Below are 22994 nucleotides of genomic sequence, written 5' to 3'. Positions count from 1 at the left end.
AAGCTTGCTGGAGTTTCTTTCTCTCCCTCACTCTACCAGCCTGTGTTGGACCTGCAGGCTGTCGGCAGCACCGGGAGAGGAGGGGTGGGTAAGTAAATAAGCCCATAAAGGATGCTTTGAGCCAGGCAGTGTGGAGGAGAGAAGAGGGGGTCTGTCTGAACAGTCCTGAGTCTTGTTGGAAGCTGGCTGCACTGCAGTGAGCTGGGACAGGGAGGGGGAGAGGACAGGAGAGGAGGGTGAGTTAGTGTGAGGGTAGAGGGGTCTTGAAGAGGAAAAGCAACGTCAGTCTGGGCAGCTATGCACCGAGCCAGGTCAGTGTGACAGAGGAGAGGGGAGCAGGGATTTGGGCTGTGCTGCAGAGGGATGCAGAGAGGAGCTGCCACTGCAGTAGGAGAGAGAGCCTGAGACAGAGAGGGGAACTGAAGGACGGGCACCAGCCAGGAGGCTACAGAGATCCATTCTTAGACATCCAACCTCTACCACATCGTGGCTTGGCTACTTGCCCATGGGAGAGACCTGTGAGCAGGCATGGACTTCAGCCCAGATGGGCAAGATTCTGCCAGGACCAGGGATGGGATCAGATCATCTGCTATCCTCCTGTACATTTCTCCCTGCCTAACACCCTCAACTGCTGGCTGAGATACTGGGATCTGAGGGCCTTCATGCCCCAGGACAGTCCAGGTAGATAGAGGACAGGGGAGACAGAGAAGAAGGTGGAGGCGGTAGCTGTGATGAGGGACTCCTAAATTAAGTGAGTTGGAATAAAGATGTAGTGTGATTGGGAAGCAGAACAAGGAGTGTGCTGTGCTGCAGAGTGTGGTGGAGTGGAGTGGGGCAGACCGGGAGCTGGGTGGACTGACAGACACACTGACGGAGCTGCAGGGGTAACTCCAGAGGGGAGACGGAGGCCGAGTTGTACTCTGGGTCTGGAAGGTACGTGACAATATATACTGTGTTTTATATGTGCATGTGTGCGAGGGAACATAAAACCATTGTAAAGGATGTCTTGTGTGAAGCAAATCTGTGTAGTGTTATGTAGAGAAAATTTGTTTCCTCTCTGTGCCAATGGCCAAAACAGGATATTGGTAGTAACATTTGGCTTAAAACAAACCTTCTCAGAATATATTAATGTTTATTGTATGTGAGTAGTAGAAATAGAGGGAGTATGTGGTGGGGTGAGAGTAAATCACATTCTGTTCATGGGTAGATGAATGTGTCTATGTGAGGGTTGTGTGTCGGCTTGTGTCAGGTTAGTATTTTAAGTGTGTGGTATAGGCTTCTGTATTTTGTGGCAGAGCACAGTGGTTAGTTCCCTGAGGCTGGTGCAATGTTAGAAAGACAGACCGACAGGAACTAATGCCTCAGAATTCCATTTGAAGATGTGACCTGTGCATGGAAAACGTTGCCTGTTTGACGTTCCATGGGATCACTGGTTGACTCCAGATTTGAAGGCCCTGTTGGGTTTTGTCAGCAGACTAAAACAGGCCTTAGGGGAAGTGGTGCTACTCTAGCTGCTCATACATTCTATTTGACTAACAGTCAGCCCCAGAGTGTACAGTTACCAGCAACCTCAGTCTGCCAGAGAAGGGCTTTAGCTCTGCAACCACACACCTCTTTATATTGGGGAATGAGAGAGATGCCTTTCAATCACGAATAGATTCAATCATTTTTTTAAAAGTATACCCGTTCAAATAAGTGGATTTGTCTATTTCAGCCACACCCACTGCTGACATGTGTATAAAATCAAGCACACAGCCATGCAATCTCCATAGACAAATATTGGCAGTAGAATGGCCTTACTGAAGAGCTCAGTGACTTTCAACATGGCACGGTCATAGGATGCAACCTTTCTAACAAGTCAGTTTGTCAAATTTCTGCCCTGCTTTAGCTGCCCCGGTCAACTGTAAGTGCTGTTATTGTGAAGTGGAAACGTCTAGGAGCAACAACTGCTCAGCCGCGAAGCGGTAAACCACACAAGCTCACAGAACTGGACCACCGAGGGCTGAAGCACGTATGCCATAAAACTCGTCTGTCCTCGATTGCCACACCCACAACCAAACTCCCTCTGGAATCATCGTCAGCACAATAACTGTTTATCGGGAGCTTCATGAAATGGGTTTCCATGGCAGAGTAGCCGCACACAAGCCTAAGATCACATTGCGCAATGCCAAGCTTCGGCTGGAGTGGTGCAAAGCTCGCCGCCCTTCTCTGGAGTAATGAATCACACTTCATTGTCTGGCAGTCCAACGGACAAATCTAGGTTTGGCGGATGCCAGGAGAACGCTACCTGCCTCAATGCATAGTGCCCACTGTAAAGTTTGGTGGAGGATAAATAATGGTCGAGGGCTGTTTTTCATGGTACAGGCTAGGCCCGTTTGTTCCAGTGAAGACATGTTTTTTTATTTTACCCCTTATTTCTCAATAATTCCGTGATATCCAATTGGTAGTTACAGTCTTGTCCATTCGTTGCAACTCCTGTACGGACTCGGGAGAGGTGAAGGTCGAGACCCGTGCGTCCTCTGAAACACAACCCGGCCAAGCCGCACTGCTTCTTGACACAATGCTCGCTTAACCTGGAAGCCAGCCGCACCAATGTGTCAGAGGATACAACGTACAACTGGCGACCGTGTCAACGTGCATGTGCCCGGCCAGCAGGAGTAGCTAGAGCACCATGGGAAAAGGACAACCCGGCCGGCCAAACCCTCCCCTAACCCGGACGACGCTGGGCCAATTGTGCGCCGCCTCATGGATCTCCCAGTCGCAGCCGGCTGCGACACAGCCTGGGATTGAACCAGGATTTTTTGTGACGCAGCTAGCACCGAGATGCAGTGCCTTAGACCGATACGCCACCCGGGAGGCCCGTGAAAAGAAAGCTTAACGCTACAGCATACAATGACATTCTAGACGATTCTGTGCTTCCAACTTTGTGGCAACATTTTGGGGAAGGCCCTTTCCTGTTTCAGCATGACAATGCCCCCGTGCACAAAGCCCACACAGAAGGTCCACACAGAAGATTTGTTGAGATGGGTGTGAAAGAACTTGACTGGTCTGTACAGAGCCCTGACCTCAACCCCATCGAACACCTTTGGGATGAATTGGAACGCCGACTGCGAACCAGGCCTATTCACCCAACATCAGTGCCCGACCTCACTAATGATCTTGTGGCTGAATGGAAGCAAGTCCCCACAGCAATGTTCCAACATCCAGTGGAAAGCCTTCCCAGAAGAGTGGAGGCTGTTATAACACAAAGGGGGGACCAACATCTTATTAATGCAAATGATTTTCGAATGAGATGTTTGACGAGCAGGTGTCCACATACCTTTGGTCATGTAGTATATGTTGTGAGATTGAAAGAGAGCCTTCTAGTGGGGAATAGATGTGGATTGTTATACTGAAGATTAGATAATATAATTGTCTTACTCCTGGTGACAATGTTTACATAGACATACTGTAAGCAGCTGATTCTTATTTTCATGGGAAGCAGAAAGATCTCTGGCCCACTGAGTTTATCATTGTAATTTGCAGACACTGTGCCCTGGCTCCAGAGCTTTGATTCACAGGCTTGGTGGAAAACTATGACTCATTAAAGCAAGGCTGTGGAAGTTACAGTTAGATTGATAAAGAGTCAAGTTTAAACCCAGCCAGCAGGAGACTCCACACTTGCCCCATCGCTCTCTCCCTTCACACGGTCATCCACTCCCCCTCCTTTCCTCTTTGGTTTCTCACCCCTCCCTTCCTCCCTCCTTCCCTTCTTCTGTAGTCACTGTAAAAGTGCCTGTCCCACAGCCAAAATGCTCATTCAGTCTGCACCAGCCTGCCATTACACCTGAGAATAAAGTCCATTCAGTCTGCTGGAGGGAGGCATTACACCTGAGAATACCTGCCTGGGACCCACCTGGGAATAGCTACCTGTGCCTGTGCTTGGATCTCACCTGAAAATACCTGCCAACCTCTCCTCTGTGAATGCTGACCTGCAGCTCGCCTGAGAGCCGCTGAATTGCAAAGCAGATTCTTAATGTGAATGGGAAATCCAAGCCAGAGGAGATACATGTACTACACCAGGATATGTATGTTTAAGTAGCATGGACAAAGCTTTGATCATGAGATGATACCCTACTCCTCCAGGTGTGAGCCAGCTATCACATCTACCACCACAGTGAGTACTGGGCTTTGACCATTCACTACCATGGAGACTGACTACAGTATTGTTCAGATATAGCCTTAAGTGGTGATGAAGGGTTACCGTCTGTGCTGGTTAGTGCATTGTATAGTAGTGGAAAGGTCTCTCTCTCTCTCTTTCTTTTTGAGGAGATGTTAATTAGAGGGTTTAGTGCAGAAAGGTATGGTGGTTATAGAATTGATTTTGTGATTGTTTTGGCGGTGAAATTTCAGAGGCTGGAATTCTATGGGTTTTTGCATCAGTAATCAGTGACACTGTTCAACTTCTCTACTTTTTCATGATGCCTTAAAAACAGCAACAACTAACGTTACTTCCTTTACACTGTATTTACAAATAGTTTCTACCTGAAACATGATTTTTAGTCCATAGAGTTTGACATGGAGCCCCCTCTCTATTCTTTTCTAATCCTGACTGCTAACAGCCTCCCAATGAATGTGGCTCTCTAATTAGGGTCAAACAGACCCTGTCCCTATCTGTCTGCTTGCCTGTCATCTTCTCTATGCCCAGGGGGCATTTAGAGCATGCTGGCTGCCTCGCCCCTCTTATTGCCCCCCATGGTCCATGGATCATAGACTGGCCTTCAGAGGGGAATAGTTATGTGTTGTCAGTAGACACTGAATTAATCTGCACTCACTTTCCAAAAACAATTCTAGATACAATACCAGGCATGGTGGAATACATTTGGAATAATGTGATATCCTGGAAATTGAGTTTGGGTAGTGTACTACTTATTCTGGTGGTGTACCATATTTACTCTAATTACAAGTTGCTTAAATAAAATAAAATCTACATGTTATTCGTCACATACAAAGTTTAAAGTAGGTATAAAAGGTGCAGCGAAATGCTTATGTGCTAGCTCCCTCAACAATACAGTACATTAATCAATATAAATAACAATGAAAGAGTCAAGTCAAAAATAACAAGTATTAAGAGAGGTAGTATGCATAGTAATAATGGACTTTATTTACACTGTATTTACAAATATAAAGTGGGTAGTGACTTGGTCACGCAGTAGAATAAGTAATACATACACCAAGGTTGACTGTGTGTGTGTGTTACAAGTTCCTTAGTGTATTATTATATTGAATGCGGGTCTCATAGAAACATGATGAGAGAATGTACTGTATGTGTGACAGTGCCAGGATGTAAATCCACTTTGTGAGTAGTTAGTTACATTTCTGCCAGTGTTTTCCAAAGAAGTGTATGTTATGATATGAGGGCTGTGAATGAGCGCCGTCTTTCTCCAGCCGAACCGAGAGGGGTGCACAGGGAGGTAATTTAATCAATGAAAGGGGGGGGATTGTTCTCCATTCTGGCCACTCCTGAGTGTCTGCCAAGCCCTGCCTTGCCTTTAATTAAGGTCATTAACCTGGGAGGAGAGAGAGAGTCTGACTGAGTCTGAAGACTGCTGGAGATGCCAGACAGAAATTACTCTAGCCAGTTGTTTCTGTCTGTCAGGAAAATGAAGGCCAACTGATGAGCTAGGCATAATTTCCAGAGATTGTTTAAAGGTTGTAAATGGCTATGTTGTTTCTCCATGTTTATTCTGCATTTTTTAGGTGATGTCTTTCACATTCTTTCATTTGGAAAAATGTGGGTATTGCTTGAATCTTAATCTTTACTTTTCGACGTAGCCAAAAATCCCATTATTTTGTGTTATGAACAGTGGATAGCCTAGTTAGTGTATGTTTCAGAAGAGTATTGGTCGTTAAGGGTGTGACAGAAAAGACAGGAAATTACAACTACATTTACCGAAATAAGGGAGAAAATAAACATGTCTACACATGTAAACCTGTGAACTCATCATCTGCCAGCAGTTCCCAGGAGCTTATCAGGGCAAGCCTGTGTGAGCTAGCCCTGGGTGTTCTCTATCACTGTATAGACAACTACTGATGTGGGCAATATCAAATAGATTCACCACTAAACAAACCCAACCACATGTATTTATACATATAAGGCCTGGTAAAAAAGGGTATTTGATGGATTCATATAAGGCATCTCAAAGTGTATTACCTGCTTTGGATTTTCTTAAACACATGTGGTTTCTTGTCTGCCTCCCTCCAAACCCAGCCTGAGCTCTGTCTGTCCTCCAACATTTCTGTCTGTCCCCATCCTGACTCCTTCCCCTCTCCTTTCCCCCCCAGATGCCCTCTCGCTGTAGGACTGTGCTGCATATCGTAACCACCACCCTCTTCGCCGCGGTGGTCCTGTTTGGGATCCTGCTGGCCTATGTGACTGGCTATCAGTTCATCCACACAGAGCAGCACCACCTGTCCTTCGGCCTTTACGGAGCCATCCTGTCCCTGCATCTTTTCCTCCAGAGCCTGTTTGCCTTCCTGGAGCACAGACACATGCGCAGCCCCGCCCGGCCCCAGCACCTGCGGCCCTCTGTGGCCCTGTGCATCGCAGCCTACCAGGAGGACCCAGACTACCTGAGGAAGTGCCTCTGCAGCGTGCGCCGCATCTCCTTTCCCAGCCTGAAGGTGGTGCTGGTGGTGGACGGGAACAGGCCAGAGGACCACTACATGATGGACATCTTCCAGGAGGTGATGGGTGGAGTGGACCAGGCTGGCAGCGTGGTGTGGAAGGGGAACTACCACAGTGACGGGGGTGGAGGGGTGGGCAGAGGGGGGACTGGAGCAGCGTCCCTGCATGCGCAGGAGGCTGCACGTGTGGCCAGGCTAGTGAGAGGCTGCCGCTACTCCTGTATCATGCAGGAGTGGGGAGGGAAGAGAGAGGTGATGTACACAGCCTTCAAAGCCCTGGGAGACTCTGTGGACTATATGCAGGTAAGTCTCTCTGTGTTTAAATTTTGCATCTCTCAACGGGTCCTCTGTCCTTCTTGAAAGAAATAGGTAACCTTATCTCCTTGTGACTGAGTCTCCACAGACTTTGGCACAAGGCCTTGTATCGATGCTCTTCCATTACAGAGCCATATTCCAAAGCTGCGAACACACACACACACGCGCACACATACATACGCACACAGAGGTAATCCCATTACTCAAAGGCCAGTCACGAACAGCATTTTATCCCCCTCCCAAGTGAGTACTCTTTTTTACCCTCTCAACTGTTACATATTATAGCAACTGATTGAAATGTCTGCATTTCTCCTGGGCTTGCATACTGTATACATAGAGCAATAATACAGTATATTACTGCATTGCCAGGGTCAATGTTCAGTTGTTCAGCTGGATCTCTTCTGTATGCTTCTTGAACACCTGTGTGCTGTCATAAGTCTCTAATTTCTTCCAGCTAACTTGAGTGGCACCTGATTTAACACAGGGGACCTGAAACACCTGCTGTGGCCCTAAGCCTTCATCTTGGGTCTTTCGCAATCATTTATAAACACTTAATCACTCATTTATTAATGTAGACCACATCAGTGTGTATTGCACACATATCATCCCTACAGCAATCATAGTAAGATCAATAGCTGATTGTGTGATGGGATAAGTCAATTAGATGAATCCACTGTCAAAGCCAATCCCATTACCACCAACTTGGCTCCATGTCAGTTGTATTATAAGGATGGAAATAATGCACCTGTGAATGTGTGGCTTTGCAGGTGTGTGATTCAGACACAGTTCTGGATCCAGCGTGCACCATAGAGATGCTGAAGATTCTAGAAGAGGATGCAAAGGTGGGCGGAGTAGGTGGAGATGTTCAGGTGAGAGACTTCTTTCTCCAAGAAGACCCTTCACATTGTTGTTATTGTCATCCTTTCTAAATGTACTTACTAGTTCTACTGAATCACCAGTAACAGTTTCTCCTCACTTGTCTCTGTTTCCTTTCAGATCCTGAATAAGTATGACTCGTGGATCTCCTTCCTGAGCAGTGTTCGTTACTGGATGGCCTTCAACGTGGAGCGGGCCTGCCAGTCTTACTTTGGCTGTGTGCAGTGTATCAGTGGTCCCCTGGGCATGTACCGCAACTCCCTGCTGCAGCAGTTCCTAGAGCCATGGTACCACCAGACCTTCCTGGGCAGCAAGTGCAGCTTTGGTGACGACCGCCACCTCACCAACCGCGTGCTGAGCTTCGGTTACAAGACCAAGTTCACGGCCCGCTCCAAGTGCCAGACTGAAACGCCAACGCGCTACCTCCGCTGGCTCAACCAGCAGACCCGCTGGAGCAAGTCCTACTTCAGAGAGTGGCTGTACAACGCCCTCTGGTTCCACAAGCACAGCCTTTGGATGACATACGAGTCTGTGGTGACGGGTTTCTTCCCCTTCTTCCTGGTTGCCACAGTGATCCACCTGTTCTACCGCGGGCGCCTGTGGAACATCCTTCTCTTCCTGTTGACAGTGCAACTGGTTGGCATAGTGAAGGCCACCTACGCCTGCTTCCTGAGGGGCAGTCTGGTCATGATATTCATGTCTCTCTACTCCCTCCTCTACATGTCCAGCCTGCTGCCAGCCAAGATCTTTGCCCTGCTCACTATCAATAAGGCTGGCTGGGGCACATCAGGGCGGAGGAAGATTGTGGTGAACTTCATAGGGGCGGTGCCCGTCACGGTGTGGGGGGCTGTGCTGCTGGGTGGGGTTGCCTACACCATCTACTGTGAGACCCAGGAGCCCTTCAGTGAAACAGAGAAAGCGCTTCTCATCGCTGGGGTCATCCTGTACGCCTGCTACTGGCTCATTCTGCTGGTTCTCTACCTGGCTATAGTGGCCAAGCGCTGCAACAAGAGGGAGGAGCAGTACCACCTGCCGTACGCAGAGGCATAAGACATGGATCCTTGTTCAGTCCTTTGTGGTGCTGCTAGAACAACTGAGCCAGTCTGTGGCCCCACCACTCTGTCTCCATGGTGCTAAACCTCTGGGACCTATGGGGCATGAATGTGTTGTAGAATGACATTGGATGGACAGTTCTCACATTAACCTGGGAGACTTGGTTAAGTAGGTTACAAACCTTTTCTACAGTACAGAGTCCTCTACCAGTGGGCCTGGTGCTTACCATGGATATAAAGCACATTATCATACAGCCCGTTTGGTCATGGTGGGACAAGGTGTGGCCAGGATATACCAGAGATCATAAGAGCTATGACACGGTGTGTGTCAGTATGAAGCAATGTTGATATGTGACTTGATGCACTGAGCTGAGGGCCTTCTCTGCCTCAATCAGGAGACACAATGATCTACAGTTGTATTTTTGTAATACAATAATTGATAGACAATCTAACATTTATACAAACATAACTTACAAATATATTTGGTGCTGATGAACAGGCCCAGGGTAAACTTTTAGCTCGTAAGCTAATGGCTTGCAAGAGTATTGACACTCAGTTGAATGAGTCAGTGAGTTTCTGTGGCCATTTTGTTCTATGGGTGCCAAATTGTATACACATTATACAGCAGTGTTCATTACAGGATGTACTTTTCCAAATGAGGTTAATCCCTTATTAATTCCATCATGTAGACTATGACCAAAGAGCACTTGTTTTTTGACACGTCGTACCATTAATACAACACAAGTACTAACTCCATTGCTGTTATTAGTTGTAAATCCATAATGAGAAAATAAAAACATGAACCCCTTTTATCAAGGTCAGGTAGTATTAGTGTAGGTGCTACCATGTCTAAATTGACATGTGTTTTTTGTTTTTGGAGAATGGAGATAATGTCCTGGAAGTTTCCACTTGTGTGCTCTTTAAGTTGTGTTCATATTATTTTATTAAATGAGGATTGCATAACGTGAAACTTGAAAGTGCAAACAAGACACATAAAACAATTTTGTTTACAGACTTGCTCAGCCTCTATCTACCAATGGTGCAGTAGGTCAATTTGATGGTACAGTACATTTCCAGAGGTGATATAGATGTTCAAGTACAAACTTTGTCGGCCATCAGGAATATGTTTTGCAGTGTTGTCTTGGCTATGAATCAGAGTTTGCTGTTGTTGGGAATCAAAACTGCAACCTCCACATCAGTTTCACAAGGCACAAGATTGTTTGCAATTCCTTAAATAAAGATACTTAATAGAAAATGACTCAAGTAAAAGTGAAAGTCACCTAGTAAAATACTACTTGAGTAAAAGTCTAAAAGTATTTAGTTTTAAATATACTTTAGTATCAAAAGTAAATGTAATTGCTAAAATATACTTAAGTATCAAAAGTAAAAGCAGAAGTATAAATAATTTCAAATTCCTTATATGAAGCAAACCAGACGGCACCATGTTCTTGTTTTTATTTATTTATGGTTAGCCAGGGGCACACTGCAACATGTAGACATCATTTACAAAGGAAACGTGTGTTTAATGAGTCCGCCAGATCAGAGGCAGTAGGGATGACCAGGGATGTTCTCTTGATTATTGCGTTAATTTCCCTTTGCTGCTAAGCATTCAAAATGTAACGATTACTTTTTGGTGTCAGGGAAAATGTATGGAATAAAAAGTACAATATTTTCTTTAGGAATGTAGTGAAGTGAAAGTAAAAGTTGTCAAAAATATAAATAGTAAAGTAATGTACAGATTACCAAAAAAACTACTTAGGTAGTACTTTAAAGTATTTTTACTTAAGAACTTTACACCACTGATGGGGGCATAGCCATGGTAGCCAAAATATTAGCCTGCCCAGCATGATGGCCCTAAGCATGAGGGGATGTTAATTGTTAATTAACTCAGGAACCGCACCTGTGTGGAAGCACCTGCTTTCAATATACTTTGCATCCCTCATTTACACAAGTGTTTCATTCAGTTACTTGTGGTCATTAATAGGTTTGGTTTTAGGCAGTACATTGGAAAACATGTTGGAGTCACTAGGCCGGGTTTGGTTTTAGGCAGTTTATTGGAAAAAATGTTGGAGTCAAAAGGCCATTAAGAGACGCCAGTCAGCCCGAGAGATTGTGTGTGGGGTGGCCAGACACAGAGGGGGAAATTTTGTACTGTGTGGCTGGATGAATTAGTCCCTTTAGCCATCATGGAGCAAAAAGGGTGGAAATCTATGGTTACACTTCTATTTGCATGCCAAGAAGGGACCTCCCCCGTTCCCCTAAACACACACATAAACAGCCCCTAGGAGGCTAGGGAGGCTTGCAACCCCTTTGGTCCTCTTTAAGGAATAAGTACTGAATGCTGGAACACTGAACTTAGTGTTTAACATTGTGTACAGACAGCAAACTAATCTCTATTATTCATCTGTCTTAACATGTAGATGTGGCCTACCTTTCCCTTTCTACTCCTGAGGGTGTATGTCAGGTGACTGTGTAATAAGACTCTCTATGCACATGTATGATGTATGTAAACTAGCAGCAGCATATCAGCAAGTAAAATTATGAGTATGTGTAAATTTATTTGGCGAATAAAGGTGATTTTGATTCTTCTGATTCTGACATAGATGTTGGGATTATGTGAAGAAATGAGAGGCAAGGACACCATATAGATGACTGTGACAGTGTTGTCTGACATTCGTTTGTATGGTGTGGAGATGTCAAATACAATCTTTGTTATAGCCTATCTATCAGGCTGAACATCTGCTTTCAGTCTACAATATTGTCATTAGCAATTTTGATTTCCTTGATACTGCCTGCCTCTGTTTGAAAACAAATCAATCGGTCTCATAATGCTGAGTGACTGTAGATGTCCAGCCATATTTTGTAAGCATATCTTACAATGAAAAAACCCAGTCTTATAATTGTTTTGAATATAATTATGTAACTATTCAATACGTCTGTGACTGAAAATCTATACCAGACTTTTCTAAGGCGTGTCAATGCCGCAGAACAACCGTTAAGCCTATCCAACAAACCTCTCAGCTCATACAACATTCAATGTTACATAAAGACAATTTTTCACAGTATATTGCAAAGTAATATATTTTGTGTATTGTATATATACAAAGATATTTTGAAGATGTACAATAATTGTGGGTTTAAGAATAGACCTATATTTAAAAGGAACTATGGGATTTTTACATTTCATGAAACAATAGCGGTTTACATTATTTTTTACAATGTGATGTAGTCAGCGCAATGATCTGTTATTCAGTGTAGTTTGTCTCTAGTGCTCAACATTGCTACACGGGTCTTTTTGTAGTTTCATGGATGAGACATCACTCATATCACCATCATCCCTATTTTGATTTAGGGATGATGCTTCATGTAGACTTAGAACAGGCAGTTAGTTATAACTGTCATGTAAAAGTAATAAACCAAGATAGCATTTCTAATACAGTAGTAGGGTACAAAAAAAATCAGAATCATGCACCAGCATATGGCTATTGAAACAGAAAATACACATTTTATTGGTTTGTAATTGCAGAAAATAAAGTATTGTAACCACCTATGTATTTCATTATGTTTAAATATAAAAGGCAAGACATGTTGTTGGAAAAAGGTTTTGTATTTGAAATCAAAACAGTTATTTTTCCGACTTGTACAGCAGTTGAAAAAAAATGTATTTTTATCTGAATAAAAAAATATTCTCATTCGACTGTTGTGGCAATTTCTTCCCCATCTGAAAATAATCACTGTACAAATGTCATGTCAAGGCATTACTAAATCCTGTCATCTGATAAGTGCAACAATAAAGATATTTTGATAATACACCACAGCATTTAGCAAATTCCAGCAGTGTAACCACTGACATAACAAAACAAATATGCACACAGCCTAGTTTCAGATGTCCCATAACCTCAAGCCAGAGGAGGGTGTCCCAAGCACAGTCTTGCAATGTGTGCTCCATACTTGTGGGTATGGAGTCATTAAGAGTGCAGCATGTCCTTTGCTCCCACACAGGTGACCAGGGTCAAGGTCGTTAGGCACAAAACGGAAGAAAACAGACTGCAGCAGGCACAAAACGGAAGAAAACAGACTGCAACAGGGACTATCTGAACTTGTCAATTTTTTTCCAGTTAAAAGTGTTTTGCGACAGTGAGCCCTATAATGCATATGACCAAGCACTTCACTACACTTTCTTGGGCACATTAGTGATGATGGGCTTTGGGCGAGTATTGAAGATGAGCTTTTTCTTGATGAGGGCGGAAATAGAGTAGGTTCTGCTGGTTGATTTCCATGGGAACCTTCTCCCCCTGTGGGAGGCCAGAGTGTTTCATCAGGACAGCGAAGGGCTTCTCCAGTTTGACCACCTTTCCATAGAGGATGTGGTTTCCCACAATGAGCACAGGTACACCTGGACACAGGTGAGCACAGTAAAGACAAGACACAACATCTCTGAGTGGAAAGAGGTAACAGATGAGTGTACTAGCACTGCATTATAGTGCCATGTTGTCATGTGCCTCTTTGGTGTATAGCAGATCTCCCATCAGGTTCCCAGCCAATCCAGAGTTCTGCCTGGACATCATCTCCCCCTGGAGTTTAACCAGCAGCTACTCAGTAGGACCAGGACCATCCACACTGGACAGGGATGGATAGGGGAGTAGAAACAGATGTACTCACCGAATACATAGACATCAAACATTGTCACTAAACATTATGAAATTCATCTTTCATACACTACAGCTGACTGATTGCGAGTGTCAATGCTGTCAGTCTCTCAACAGATCGAACTCTGTTCATTACCATCTGACGAAATGAAATAGTTAGCTAGCTAGGGAAGTTATACTATCCTAAATGCTTTCATACTCTGCGACGAGACAGACAAAACTTCTCTGAATTGACCATGTATAAGAATTCAGATGATTGAGAAGTCTTGTATGAAGTTTTATCAATTTGAACCATCGTGCTGCTCGCAGAAAGATAACTGAAACACTGACAGGGGAGGAGGAGAAAAAGAGCGATGCAACACAGGCAATCAATGAAATATTGTTAGGTAAATATAGTCACGCATTCACGCTAATTCTGTCACTGACAAGTCCTGTTTGTTTTAAGGTGAAACATTTTAATTTAATGAATTTAATTATTCTTTTGTCCAAATTTCATATACACAAATGGAAATTTACAAAAAAACAACATTTTCTTACCCTACAAAAATAAATTGAACTGTATTTTAAGACAATTAAATACTCTAACAAAAAAGCTGTTAGAACTATAAGTGTATGCATGTCCCTTAAGGTCCTTGTGTAATTGTAATGTGATATTGTACCCCCTAGCTCGATTGTCCATTGTATGTAATATATATATACTTGTGTTCCCTCATGTACTTTCTGTATTGATTTGTTGTTAATAAAAAAAAAACATATATATATTTTTTTAAAGTCCTGTTTGTTTTCAGGTTTTTCCCGCCAGGAAGATGTACCACCTTCATCCGGCGCACAGACGCGTCACTTGCATGTAGTGGTTTTCGTTTCCGGTTCAAAGGTGTCCAACGTGGTGTCTGCTGTAATTCAACGTGTGGACATAGGAATTAATATTTGGGAAAAGTGAAGGAAATACTAAAGAAAGGGACGATAAAAGTAAGCGTTTTCTTTAACTGTTTGTATGTGCATTATACATTGTTACATGTCAACAATATAATGATTTGCGCATAGGCAAGCGGTGTTCTTTCAGTGTCAAACGAGCAGCTAGCTAACCAGCCAAATGGTTTGCTAGCTAATTTAACGTTAACGTTAGCTAGCCAAGTAACGTAACTAGCTAGTTATTTAACTAACGTGAACTAATTAGCGAGCTATTTTTTTTAGTTGCTAGATAGCCATTTTGTTGCTTACATGATTCAAATTATGACTTGCATCGCATTATGAAAGTTTAGTCGGTAGTTTACACACGGCACGAGGCTAGCTAACTGCATAACAATAATGACTTCCATGCAAAACTCTTAATCCTCTTAATTTTAGCATTTCATTGTTTTCTTAGATTAGCGACAATGGGGGAATTTAAAGTGCACCGGGTTCGATTTTTCGAATACATGCCAGCTGCCATCAGAGCTGTGGCATTCAATGCCCACACAGAGAGATTGGCCCTGGGACGAATGGATGGGAGTGTGGAGATTTTCAACTTCGCAGACCACTATTTCCAGGAAAAGGTTTGTAACTCGTTTTATAAATGTATGGTCTATTCAGAATGAAAATTTGCATTATGCTTGATCGTTAGTCTACATTATAGCACACTTAAAAGGCTTTACACCTCCCTCCTTAGGACATTGTTAAAGCTTATTGTTGATTAAAATTGTCGACAGAAATACACCCACGGTTGGTTGTCACACTTGCCATTAATTAACACTTGTTTTGGTATCTGCAGGTTATTCCAGGGAAGGACTCCCGGTCAATCGAGGCCCTGTGTTGGGTTGGAGGACGCCTGTTCAGTGCTGGCCTAAATGGAGAGGTCACAGAATATGATCTGGAAAACCTGAGACCCAAGTACTCCCTGGAGGCATATGGGGGCCCCATTTGGACCATCACCAGCAATTCTCAGGGGGCACACTTAGCAGTCAGTCACCTCTCTGTAATAGTGTCCTTTCAAACATATTGGAATTTGTGTTTTTCATGCTGACTTTAGATGGAATTTAAATAATAATTTTTTTCCTAATCATGTTAGATCGGATGTGAAGATGGGACAGTGAAATTGTTTGAGGTACTCGAAGAGAGCATTCAGTTTGAGCGCAATCTGGACAGACAGAAAGGTGAGTGGAACAGATTATCGATTCACTTGTCTAAAAATGTGTTCCTTACTTACCTTACAACCTTTCTTAATATGTTTTGGCATCCTTGCTGTCAATGGGGTTGCAGCTGTGTTGACAACTGACATCTTCTAGTGCAGCTTAAACTGTGTAATCCTGTCTTTCAGGTCGCATCTTATCCATCTCCTGGCACCCCTCTGGCGCACAGATTGCTGCTGGCATGATGGACATGATCCGTGTCTTTGATGTCCCGACAGGTGAGTTAGGAACAGCCATGTGAAAATATTGTCAGACAGTTAGTAAGCTAACCACCGTGTATTTTTGATATGTTTCCAATTTTGGACTTGTTTGATCCTGACCTCCAGCGTTTGTTGTTTCAGGTCGTGCTGTACAGAGGCTCCTGGTGGACCGGGGCGTTGGAGGCTCTAAGAGTCGGGAGACTGTAGTCTGGAGTGTAGTCTTCCTGTCAGACTTTACTATCATCAGCGGTGACTCTGCTGGGAAGGTCCAAGTCTGGGACGGACACACCGGCACGCTCGTCAAAACACACCTGGTGACCAAGTGGGATGTGCTGGCACTGTCTGTCTCCAAGGTGAGAAGGTGTTCACTGTGATGGACACCTGCCCTTTACCAATATTTTATCCTTCCTTCTAGATTGTTGCACTCTGTTTATTAGGAGGTGCTAGAGAATGTAGATGTCTCTTTGATTGTCTGAATCCATATGTTGCAGGTGAACGTGATTTGTTTGACCCAACTAATGTGAATTCGTAGGATTGACTAGAGGGGAGCTTCCTTGTAGACTGGTCTGTGTGATTGACAGGATGAGAGCAGTGTGGTGGCAGGGACGTCAGAGGGTACTGTGATCCAGTTCCAGTTCATTGCTCCTACTCTGCAGCAGCAGGACAAGGAGTGGGTCAGAACCAGGACCTTCAAGAACCACACGCATGATGTCAGAGCCCTGGCTGAGATCGAGACCGCCATCGTCTCTGGAGGTCAATGCTAATGTTCAAATCGATAAAGGGGAAATGCTACTATAGTACAACAAATGCTGCCCGATATTGACTGCATTACTAATTCTGGATACATTCTCTCCTCAGGTATGGATACCCAGCTTGTAGTGAGACCCCTCTTGGAGAAGTTTGATGAGAGGTCACATGCTTCGTCACTTCGCAAGATCCACTTTCCCCATGTGAGTACAGAATTGGTAGAAATTACTCTGGTATCAGAGCTGTTTCAAATAATGTTAATTGCATAGATTGTGAATAGTGAATTCAACATAATGTTCATATTAACATTGAACAGATTGTTATAGAATTGCACTAAAAATCTTGATTTGATCCTGTTTGTACTGTTCTTTTCAGCGGAATCTAGTATTTTGTGCAAAGAAGGCAGGGCTACTGCTCTTCCAGTTCCCTGGCCAGCTGGAGCTGTGGAGACTGGGAGAGAGTGATGGACATGGTGAGAATCTCACGCACATGGATGGAAAGAGGGAGATGGGAGAAATACAGTCAATATCATGCACATTATTGTAGCGACTTTTCAAGCAAAGGGGAGTGATTATCACACCTGTCTAATGGGTATAGTTATTGTGTGCTGTATTTGACAACACATCTCTAACTTTCAGGCAAGCCAGGAGACAGCTTGCCTCTGAAGAGGAAACCTGAGAAACTCCTCCATCTCAAGAGAAAAGTAGGTATTTTTCCTGCATACAACTGTTTATCACCTCAATCTGTAGAACTATCCAAAATCACCTCACATTTGGGAATTTCATTTTAGCTGATCTAATGACACTATGCATTGAATTTGAGTGGCATAGTCTGAGTTTATGTAATGCTGAAGAAACCCTCCAACTGTAGTTTTGTTTTTCTGTTATGTTTGCCTTCAGGGTGAGGATCATATCAGCTGCAGTGCTCTGTCCTCCTGTGGAGGATGGCTAGCATACTCCACCATGTCCAGTGTACGTCTCTACAGGCTGCAGACGGACAATAAGGACATCAGTATAACCAAGGTATTACCAAGTCTACATTATCATGTTTGCTAAAGGTGTTTGCTGATTTGCTACACAAATCCAATTTCATTGTTGGACTAATTCATAAAATCCTGTTTAGTCTAGTTGAATATCATTTGAGCTTGTAGAATCTGAAACTAGATTGTGTGCTTTCACTCTCCCAAAGGACAGTCAAATTTATAATCATTCAAATTGTCAAGCTGTGACTGGACAATAATTTCACAAATATTTAGACTAAGCATCCAGTAGATGGCACCATTTGTCAGTGCTTTAAAATGTCAATTTAAAATGCCAACATTGCTGGTTGAGCCCAGTCGTGTTCTCCTCGTATATTGTTCAGTAAAATAAGTATAACAAATCTCGGTCTCTCCCCCAGGTACCCAAGCTTCCAAAGGTCCTGCGCTCTGCTCACCAGCTGTGTTTCTCTTCAGACTCCTCCAAACTGTTTGCTTCTTCCAGCCAATCATCAGTCCTCGTTATTGCCCTTAGCCAATCTGAGTGCAAGTATGTGCACACCCTCAAGCCTAAGTCAGGTCAGTAGATCATCAGCGATATTGGTTATCTGACCTGTCAACTGGCAAACTGCAGTGTTGATGTTCTTCACTGAAAAAGCAAGGCTTTGTGCTGGATAACCTGATCTCTGTTTTTGGTAACATGGCCTCACTCTGTTGCCTCTTTTTCCAGGGTCCAGACAGCCCATTCACTTAATGACTAACAGTGTGGATGGGAAGTGGCTGGCGACAGCAAATAGTGACTGTGAGATCCACGTCTACAATGTACAGAAACTAAAGGTGGGTGGGTTTTCCACTGATCCAGTCAAGCTCTACACCTGTTCTGTAAGACTAAAAGTAACACTGTAAAAGTAGTGTAATCTGTTTCCAATGACAGCCTCACATGACCCTGTTCTTGTGTTCCAGCTCCACTGTATAGTACCTGTGTATGGTTCCTGTCCCAGTGCCATGGGGATCCACCCCACCACCAACAACCTGACCATGGTGCACGCTGACCAACAGGTTAACACCATGCCATCTCTCATACTGCCACTGCAGATATTAGTATCTCTCAAGTATACTTTTAACAGGATTGATCTTGTTGAAACTTGTGATTTCTGCTGTAAGTTTACGATTTAGTACTCTGACGCGTGTAGATATGCTGACTGTTCTTTGGTCCATGTCTATAGATATTTGAGTACTCCATAGTGGAGAAGCAGTACACAGACTGGAGCCGAAAGCTTCAGAAGCAGGGGCTCCACTACTTGTGGTTGGACCGGGACACACCCGTCACCCACGTGACCTTCAACCCTAAAAATCCTGAACAGATCCTCTTGCACGACATGCACATGTTCTGCATCATCGACCAAAGTCTGGTAAGAAACCTGCATCTCTCAATGTCCTTGTCATAATGGCCTTTCAGCAGTCCTTCTCGGTTGAGCCTTTTCATCTATTAAAGGAACAGTGTTGGTTTAGTGGCTTATTATGGGTCATATTGACTATCATTAGAAACACCTGCTTTTACTGGCCTGTGAGGTTAACACTGTCACCCTCTACCCTTTCAGCCCCTCCCTGACCAGAAGACCCAGTTCTACAATCAGATGACCCTCAGAAGCCTATCAGAGCAGGAGAGGCCCAGTCACCTCCATGCTTTCAAAATATGTAAAACCTTCCAGGTGAGTGTCTGTTTGGCCAGGTAGAACCCAAACTGGGACAATATCAGGATTCTGTTGGATATATCTTATATACAGTAGGATTGTAACAGTACACATATTCGTACCAAACTGTTCGATGGGGACCTTGGTTCGTTCTCTGAACCCAAATGAATACATCCAAATAAAAACGCTAGGCCTATAGCCTACGCTATGTTGTAGACCCATGCCTCAAGTAAATCTGAGCTGAATCTTTTTTGGGGCTATTCTGTTGAAACAACAAGAGCCTATGCATAATCAAAATTCTAATCTTAATTGGCATGTTTCAAACTGTCCTTTTGTGAGGCGCAGCCGGGAACTAATGTAGCTCTGTACGGTGGTGGGGGTGATGAACCAGGTGGAAGATTCTCCAGTTTGGGAACATTTTGACTTCCTAGTAGATTACAAGGATGATTGACCGAGAGTTGTGGATAAAACGTTAACAGTCTCAACAAGAATAGCCTATGCAGCTGCCAACACCTCAAATATGTTGACACATTTACGTCGACATCGCCCCAGTCTTCCAGAGCAAGGAAACGCAAAGAAACAACACATCGTCTCCCCTCTGCGTTCAAGCAGTTGATTTTGACCGGCCCGAAGAAATTACACAATCGATAGGTAGGCTATATTTAAGCAAGAAGGCACGACCGGGTGTGGTATAAGGCCAATATACCACGGATAAAGGCTGTTCTTATGCGCAACGCCGAGTGCCTGGATACAGCCCTTAGCCGTGGTATATTGGCCATATACCTCAAACCCCCGAGGTGCCTTATTGCTATTATAAACTGGTTACCAACGTAATTAGAGCAGCAAAAAAAAATGTTTTGTCATACTCATGGTATACAGTCTGATATACCACAGCTGTCAGCCAATCAGCATTCAGGGCTCGAACCACCCAGTTTATAATTATATTTTATTTTACAGTCTTTGGTTTATAGCCACAGATATGTACCTATTCTCTGTGGTTAAGAATAGGGGTTTCAGCACCTTGTAAAAGTGCTGAAGCCACGTTACCAGCTTCCCCCTTGCACCAAATTCAGCAAACCAAAGCCAAAGTTTTCAACGAATTGGCCAATGATGTGTTGCGCTTAACATTGACCGCCCATCACATTACTCTGGAGTGGGAGATGTAGTGGCAGTGTCAGTCATGGTGCGTTTGTAACCAAGTGGGAATTTACCACATACGACTGGGAAGAATCCACTCGAACGGCTCTCCAACTGGTAATTATTACTAGGAAACTCGTTTATCATGCTGAGCACCCACCTCTCCCACATGGTGACCTCTGACGTCACCTACTAAGGAAATTGCCTCGTAACAGCATTTTCGGCTGTTATCTGCAACAACAAAACACTATTTATAAAAGGCTATCTGTTTTTTGAACTCTTTAATTTGTTTTCAAGCATGAAGCTGTACTTTTAATTTATGGTTGATGCAGCTGGTTGGCCATTAGCCAATCAGTGTTTCTCAATGAGTTCAAATCACATGAATGCATCCAACTGGTATTTACGGCTTCACAATTAGTAAATATTAGAGGTCGGCCGATTATGATTTTCCAACGCCGATACCGATTATTGGAGGACCAAAATAAGCCGATACCGATTAATCGCATGATTTTTATATATATATTTGTAATAATGACAATTACAACAATACTGACAATAATGAACACTTATTTTAACTTAATATAATACATCGATTAAAATCAATTTAGTTTCAAATAAATAATGAAACATGTTCAATTTGGTTTAAATAATGCAAAAACAAAGTGTTGGAGAAGAAAGTAAAAGTGCAATATGTGCCATGTAAAAAGCTAACGTTTAAGTTCCTTGCTCAGAACATGAGAACATATGAAAGCTGGTGGTTCCTTTTAACATGAGTCTTCAATATTCCCAGGTAAGAAGTTTTAGGTTGTAGTTATTATAGGACTATTTCGCTCTATACCATTTGTATTTCATATACCTTTGACTATTGGTTCTAATAGGTACTTTAGTATTGCCAGCCTAATCTCGGGAGTTGATAGGCTTGAAGTCATAAACAGCGCAATGCTTGAAGCATTGTGAAGAGCTGCTGACACACGCAGTAAAGTGCTGTTTGAATGAATGCTTACGAGCCTGCTGCTGCCTACCACCCTTCAGTCGGACTGCTCTATCAAATCATAGACTTAATTATAATATAATAACACACAGGAGTACGAGCCTTAAGTCATTAATATGGTCAAATCTGTAAACTATCATTTCGAAAACAAAACGTTTATTCTTTCAGTGAAATACGGAACCGTACCGTATTTCATCTAACGGGTGGCATCCATAAGTCTAAATATTGCTGTTACGTTGCACAACCTTCAATGTTATGTCATAATTACATACAATTCAGGCAAATTAGTTCGTAGCGAGTCAGGAGACCCAAACTGTTGCAATGCGTGCAATGAACGCAAGAAAAGTGACACAATTTCCCTAGTTTAATATTGCCTGCTAACATGAATTTCTTAACTAAATATGCAGGTAAAAAAATATATACTTCTGTGTATTGATTTTAAGAAAGGCATTGATGTTTATGGTTAGGTACACATTGGTGCAACGACAGTGCTTTCGCGAATGCGCTTAAATCGCCCGTTTGGCGAAGTAGGCTGTGATTCAATGATAAATTAACAGGCACCGCATCGATTATATGCAACGCAGGACAAGCTAGATTAACTAGTAATATCATCAACCATGTGTAGTTAACTAGTGATTATGTTAAGATTGATTGTTTTTTTTATAAGATATGTGTAATGCTAGCTTGCACCTTACCTTGGCTCCTTGCTGCACTCGCATAACAGGTAGTCAGCCTGCCACGCAGTCTCTTCGTGGAGTGCAGTGTAAACGACCACGATCGGTGTCCAAAAATGCAGATTACCGATTTGTTATGAAAACTTGAAATCGACCCTAATTAATCGCCATTCCGATTAATCAATCAACCTCTATTACAAATGCAGCTTCAGAGTGGAAACTTGAGGCCCAACATACCAGTCCTGTCACAACAGACAATGCCAGGAACATTGCTGAACAATGTGAATGGCATTTCATTTTCCTGCTGTACCGAAACCGAACCGTGACACCAAAACCGCAATACGTACCGAACCGTGGGTTTGGTGAGCCGTTAGACCCCTAATATACAATGAGATGTTTAGATTCTATAAATGTGATAATGGGTCAAATCAGTTTCTCTTTCCTCTGATGTGTTTCCTGTGTAGGACTTGCTTTCTGTGAGTCTGCTGGATGACCAGTCTCTGGTGATGGTGGAGCGCCCCCTCCTGGCCATCACATCCCAGCTACCTGCTCCCGTCAGACAGAAAAAGTTTGCTACATAAACAATAGGGAGAGGTGTGTTTTTTGTTTGTCTGTGGCTGCCCTTCGATTCTTTATTTTTCTCCCCGAAGTGGGTACACATTCATTGCATTTAAAAGATTGCGACTGCTGTGACCAGTTGCACATTTCAGGAGCAGGGAAGGGAATCGGAGCACAGCCTGTCTCTCTACACCCCTGACCCATGATTTGTAAAGACTGTTTTATACAGTAATAAATAAAATATTTACTGTAATGTACAGGCTGTTTTGTCATTTTTCGCAAGGTAATTAC

The 22994-nt window shown here is 43.4% G+C and overlaps 2 protein-coding genes and 1 long non-coding RNA gene across 3 annotated transcripts; 2 read left to right on the top strand and 1 right to left on the bottom strand.

The window, feature by feature from the left end:
* The first annotated feature begins 256 nt into the window (after positions 1-256).
* LOC129867133 (hyaluronan synthase 3-like) lies at positions 257-12606 on the top strand. The gene is made up of 4 exons (XM_055940329.1): positions 257-933; positions 6325-6969; positions 7749-7850; positions 7978-12606. The coding sequence occupies exons 2-4, from the start codon at positions 6325-6327 to the stop codon at positions 8905-8907; spliced, it is 1677 nt and encodes a 558-aa protein (XP_055796304.1). The 5' UTR covers positions 257-933; the 3' UTR covers positions 8908-12606.
* Positions 12391-15859, bottom strand: LOC129867135 (uncharacterized). The gene is made up of 2 exons (XR_008761583.1): positions 15744-15859; positions 12391-14451 (listed from the first exon to the last, which is right to left on the bottom strand). It is a non-coding gene; the product is annotated as an uncharacterized LOC129867135 (long non-coding RNA).
* Positions 14401-22960, top strand: LOC129867132 (U3 small nucleolar RNA-associated protein 4 homolog). The gene is made up of 17 exons (XM_055940328.1): positions 14401-14527; positions 14925-15093; positions 15309-15497; positions 15606-15690; positions 15855-15944; positions 16068-16279; positions 16508-16679; positions 16785-16876; positions 17049-17145; positions 17312-17376; positions 17573-17695; positions 18072-18228; positions 18380-18486; positions 18613-18708; positions 18876-19061; positions 19251-19361; positions 22610-22960. The coding sequence occupies exons 2-17, from the start codon at positions 14935-14937 to the stop codon at positions 22724-22726; spliced, it is 2058 nt and encodes a 685-aa protein (XP_055796303.1). The 5' UTR covers positions 14401-14527; positions 14925-14934; the 3' UTR covers positions 22727-22960.
* Positions 22961-22994: the final 34 nt, after the last annotated feature.

This window comes from Salvelinus fontinalis, chromosome 12 (assembly GCF_029448725.1).
Source record: "Salvelinus fontinalis isolate EN_2023a chromosome 12, ASM2944872v1, whole genome shotgun sequence".
NCBI lineage: Eukaryota > Metazoa > Chordata > Actinopteri > Salmoniformes > Salmonidae > Salvelinus > Salvelinus fontinalis.
Note: the sequence above shows the minus strand (reverse complement) of the source record. Positions and strands in the feature narration are given on the sequence as shown.

Bases quoted from the DNA above. Each gene is read 5' to 3' on its own strand.
- LOC129867132 (XM_055940328.1), top strand. From the start codon at position 14,935: ATGGGGGAATTTAAAGTGCACCGGGTTCGATTTTTCGAATACATGCCA. The intron at 15,691-15,854 runs GTGAGTGGAACA...CCTGTCTTTCAG, and splicing joins CAATCTGGACAGACAGAAAG to GTCGCATCTTATCCATCTCC. The intron at 17,696-18,071 runs GTATTACCAAGT...TCTCTCCCCCAG, and splicing joins AGGACATCAGTATAACCAAG to GTACCCAAGCTTCCAAAGGT.
- LOC129867133 (XM_055940329.1), top strand. From the start codon at position 6,325: ATGCCCTCTCGCTGTAGGACTGTGCTGCATATCGTAACCACCACCCTC. The intron at 6,970-7,748 runs GTAAGTCTCTCT...GTGGCTTTGCAG, and splicing joins ACTCTGTGGACTATATGCAG to GTGTGTGATTCAGACACAGT. The intron at 7,851-7,977 runs GTGAGAGACTTC...GTTTCCTTTCAG, and splicing joins GAGTAGGTGGAGATGTTCAG to ATCCTGAATAAGTATGACTC.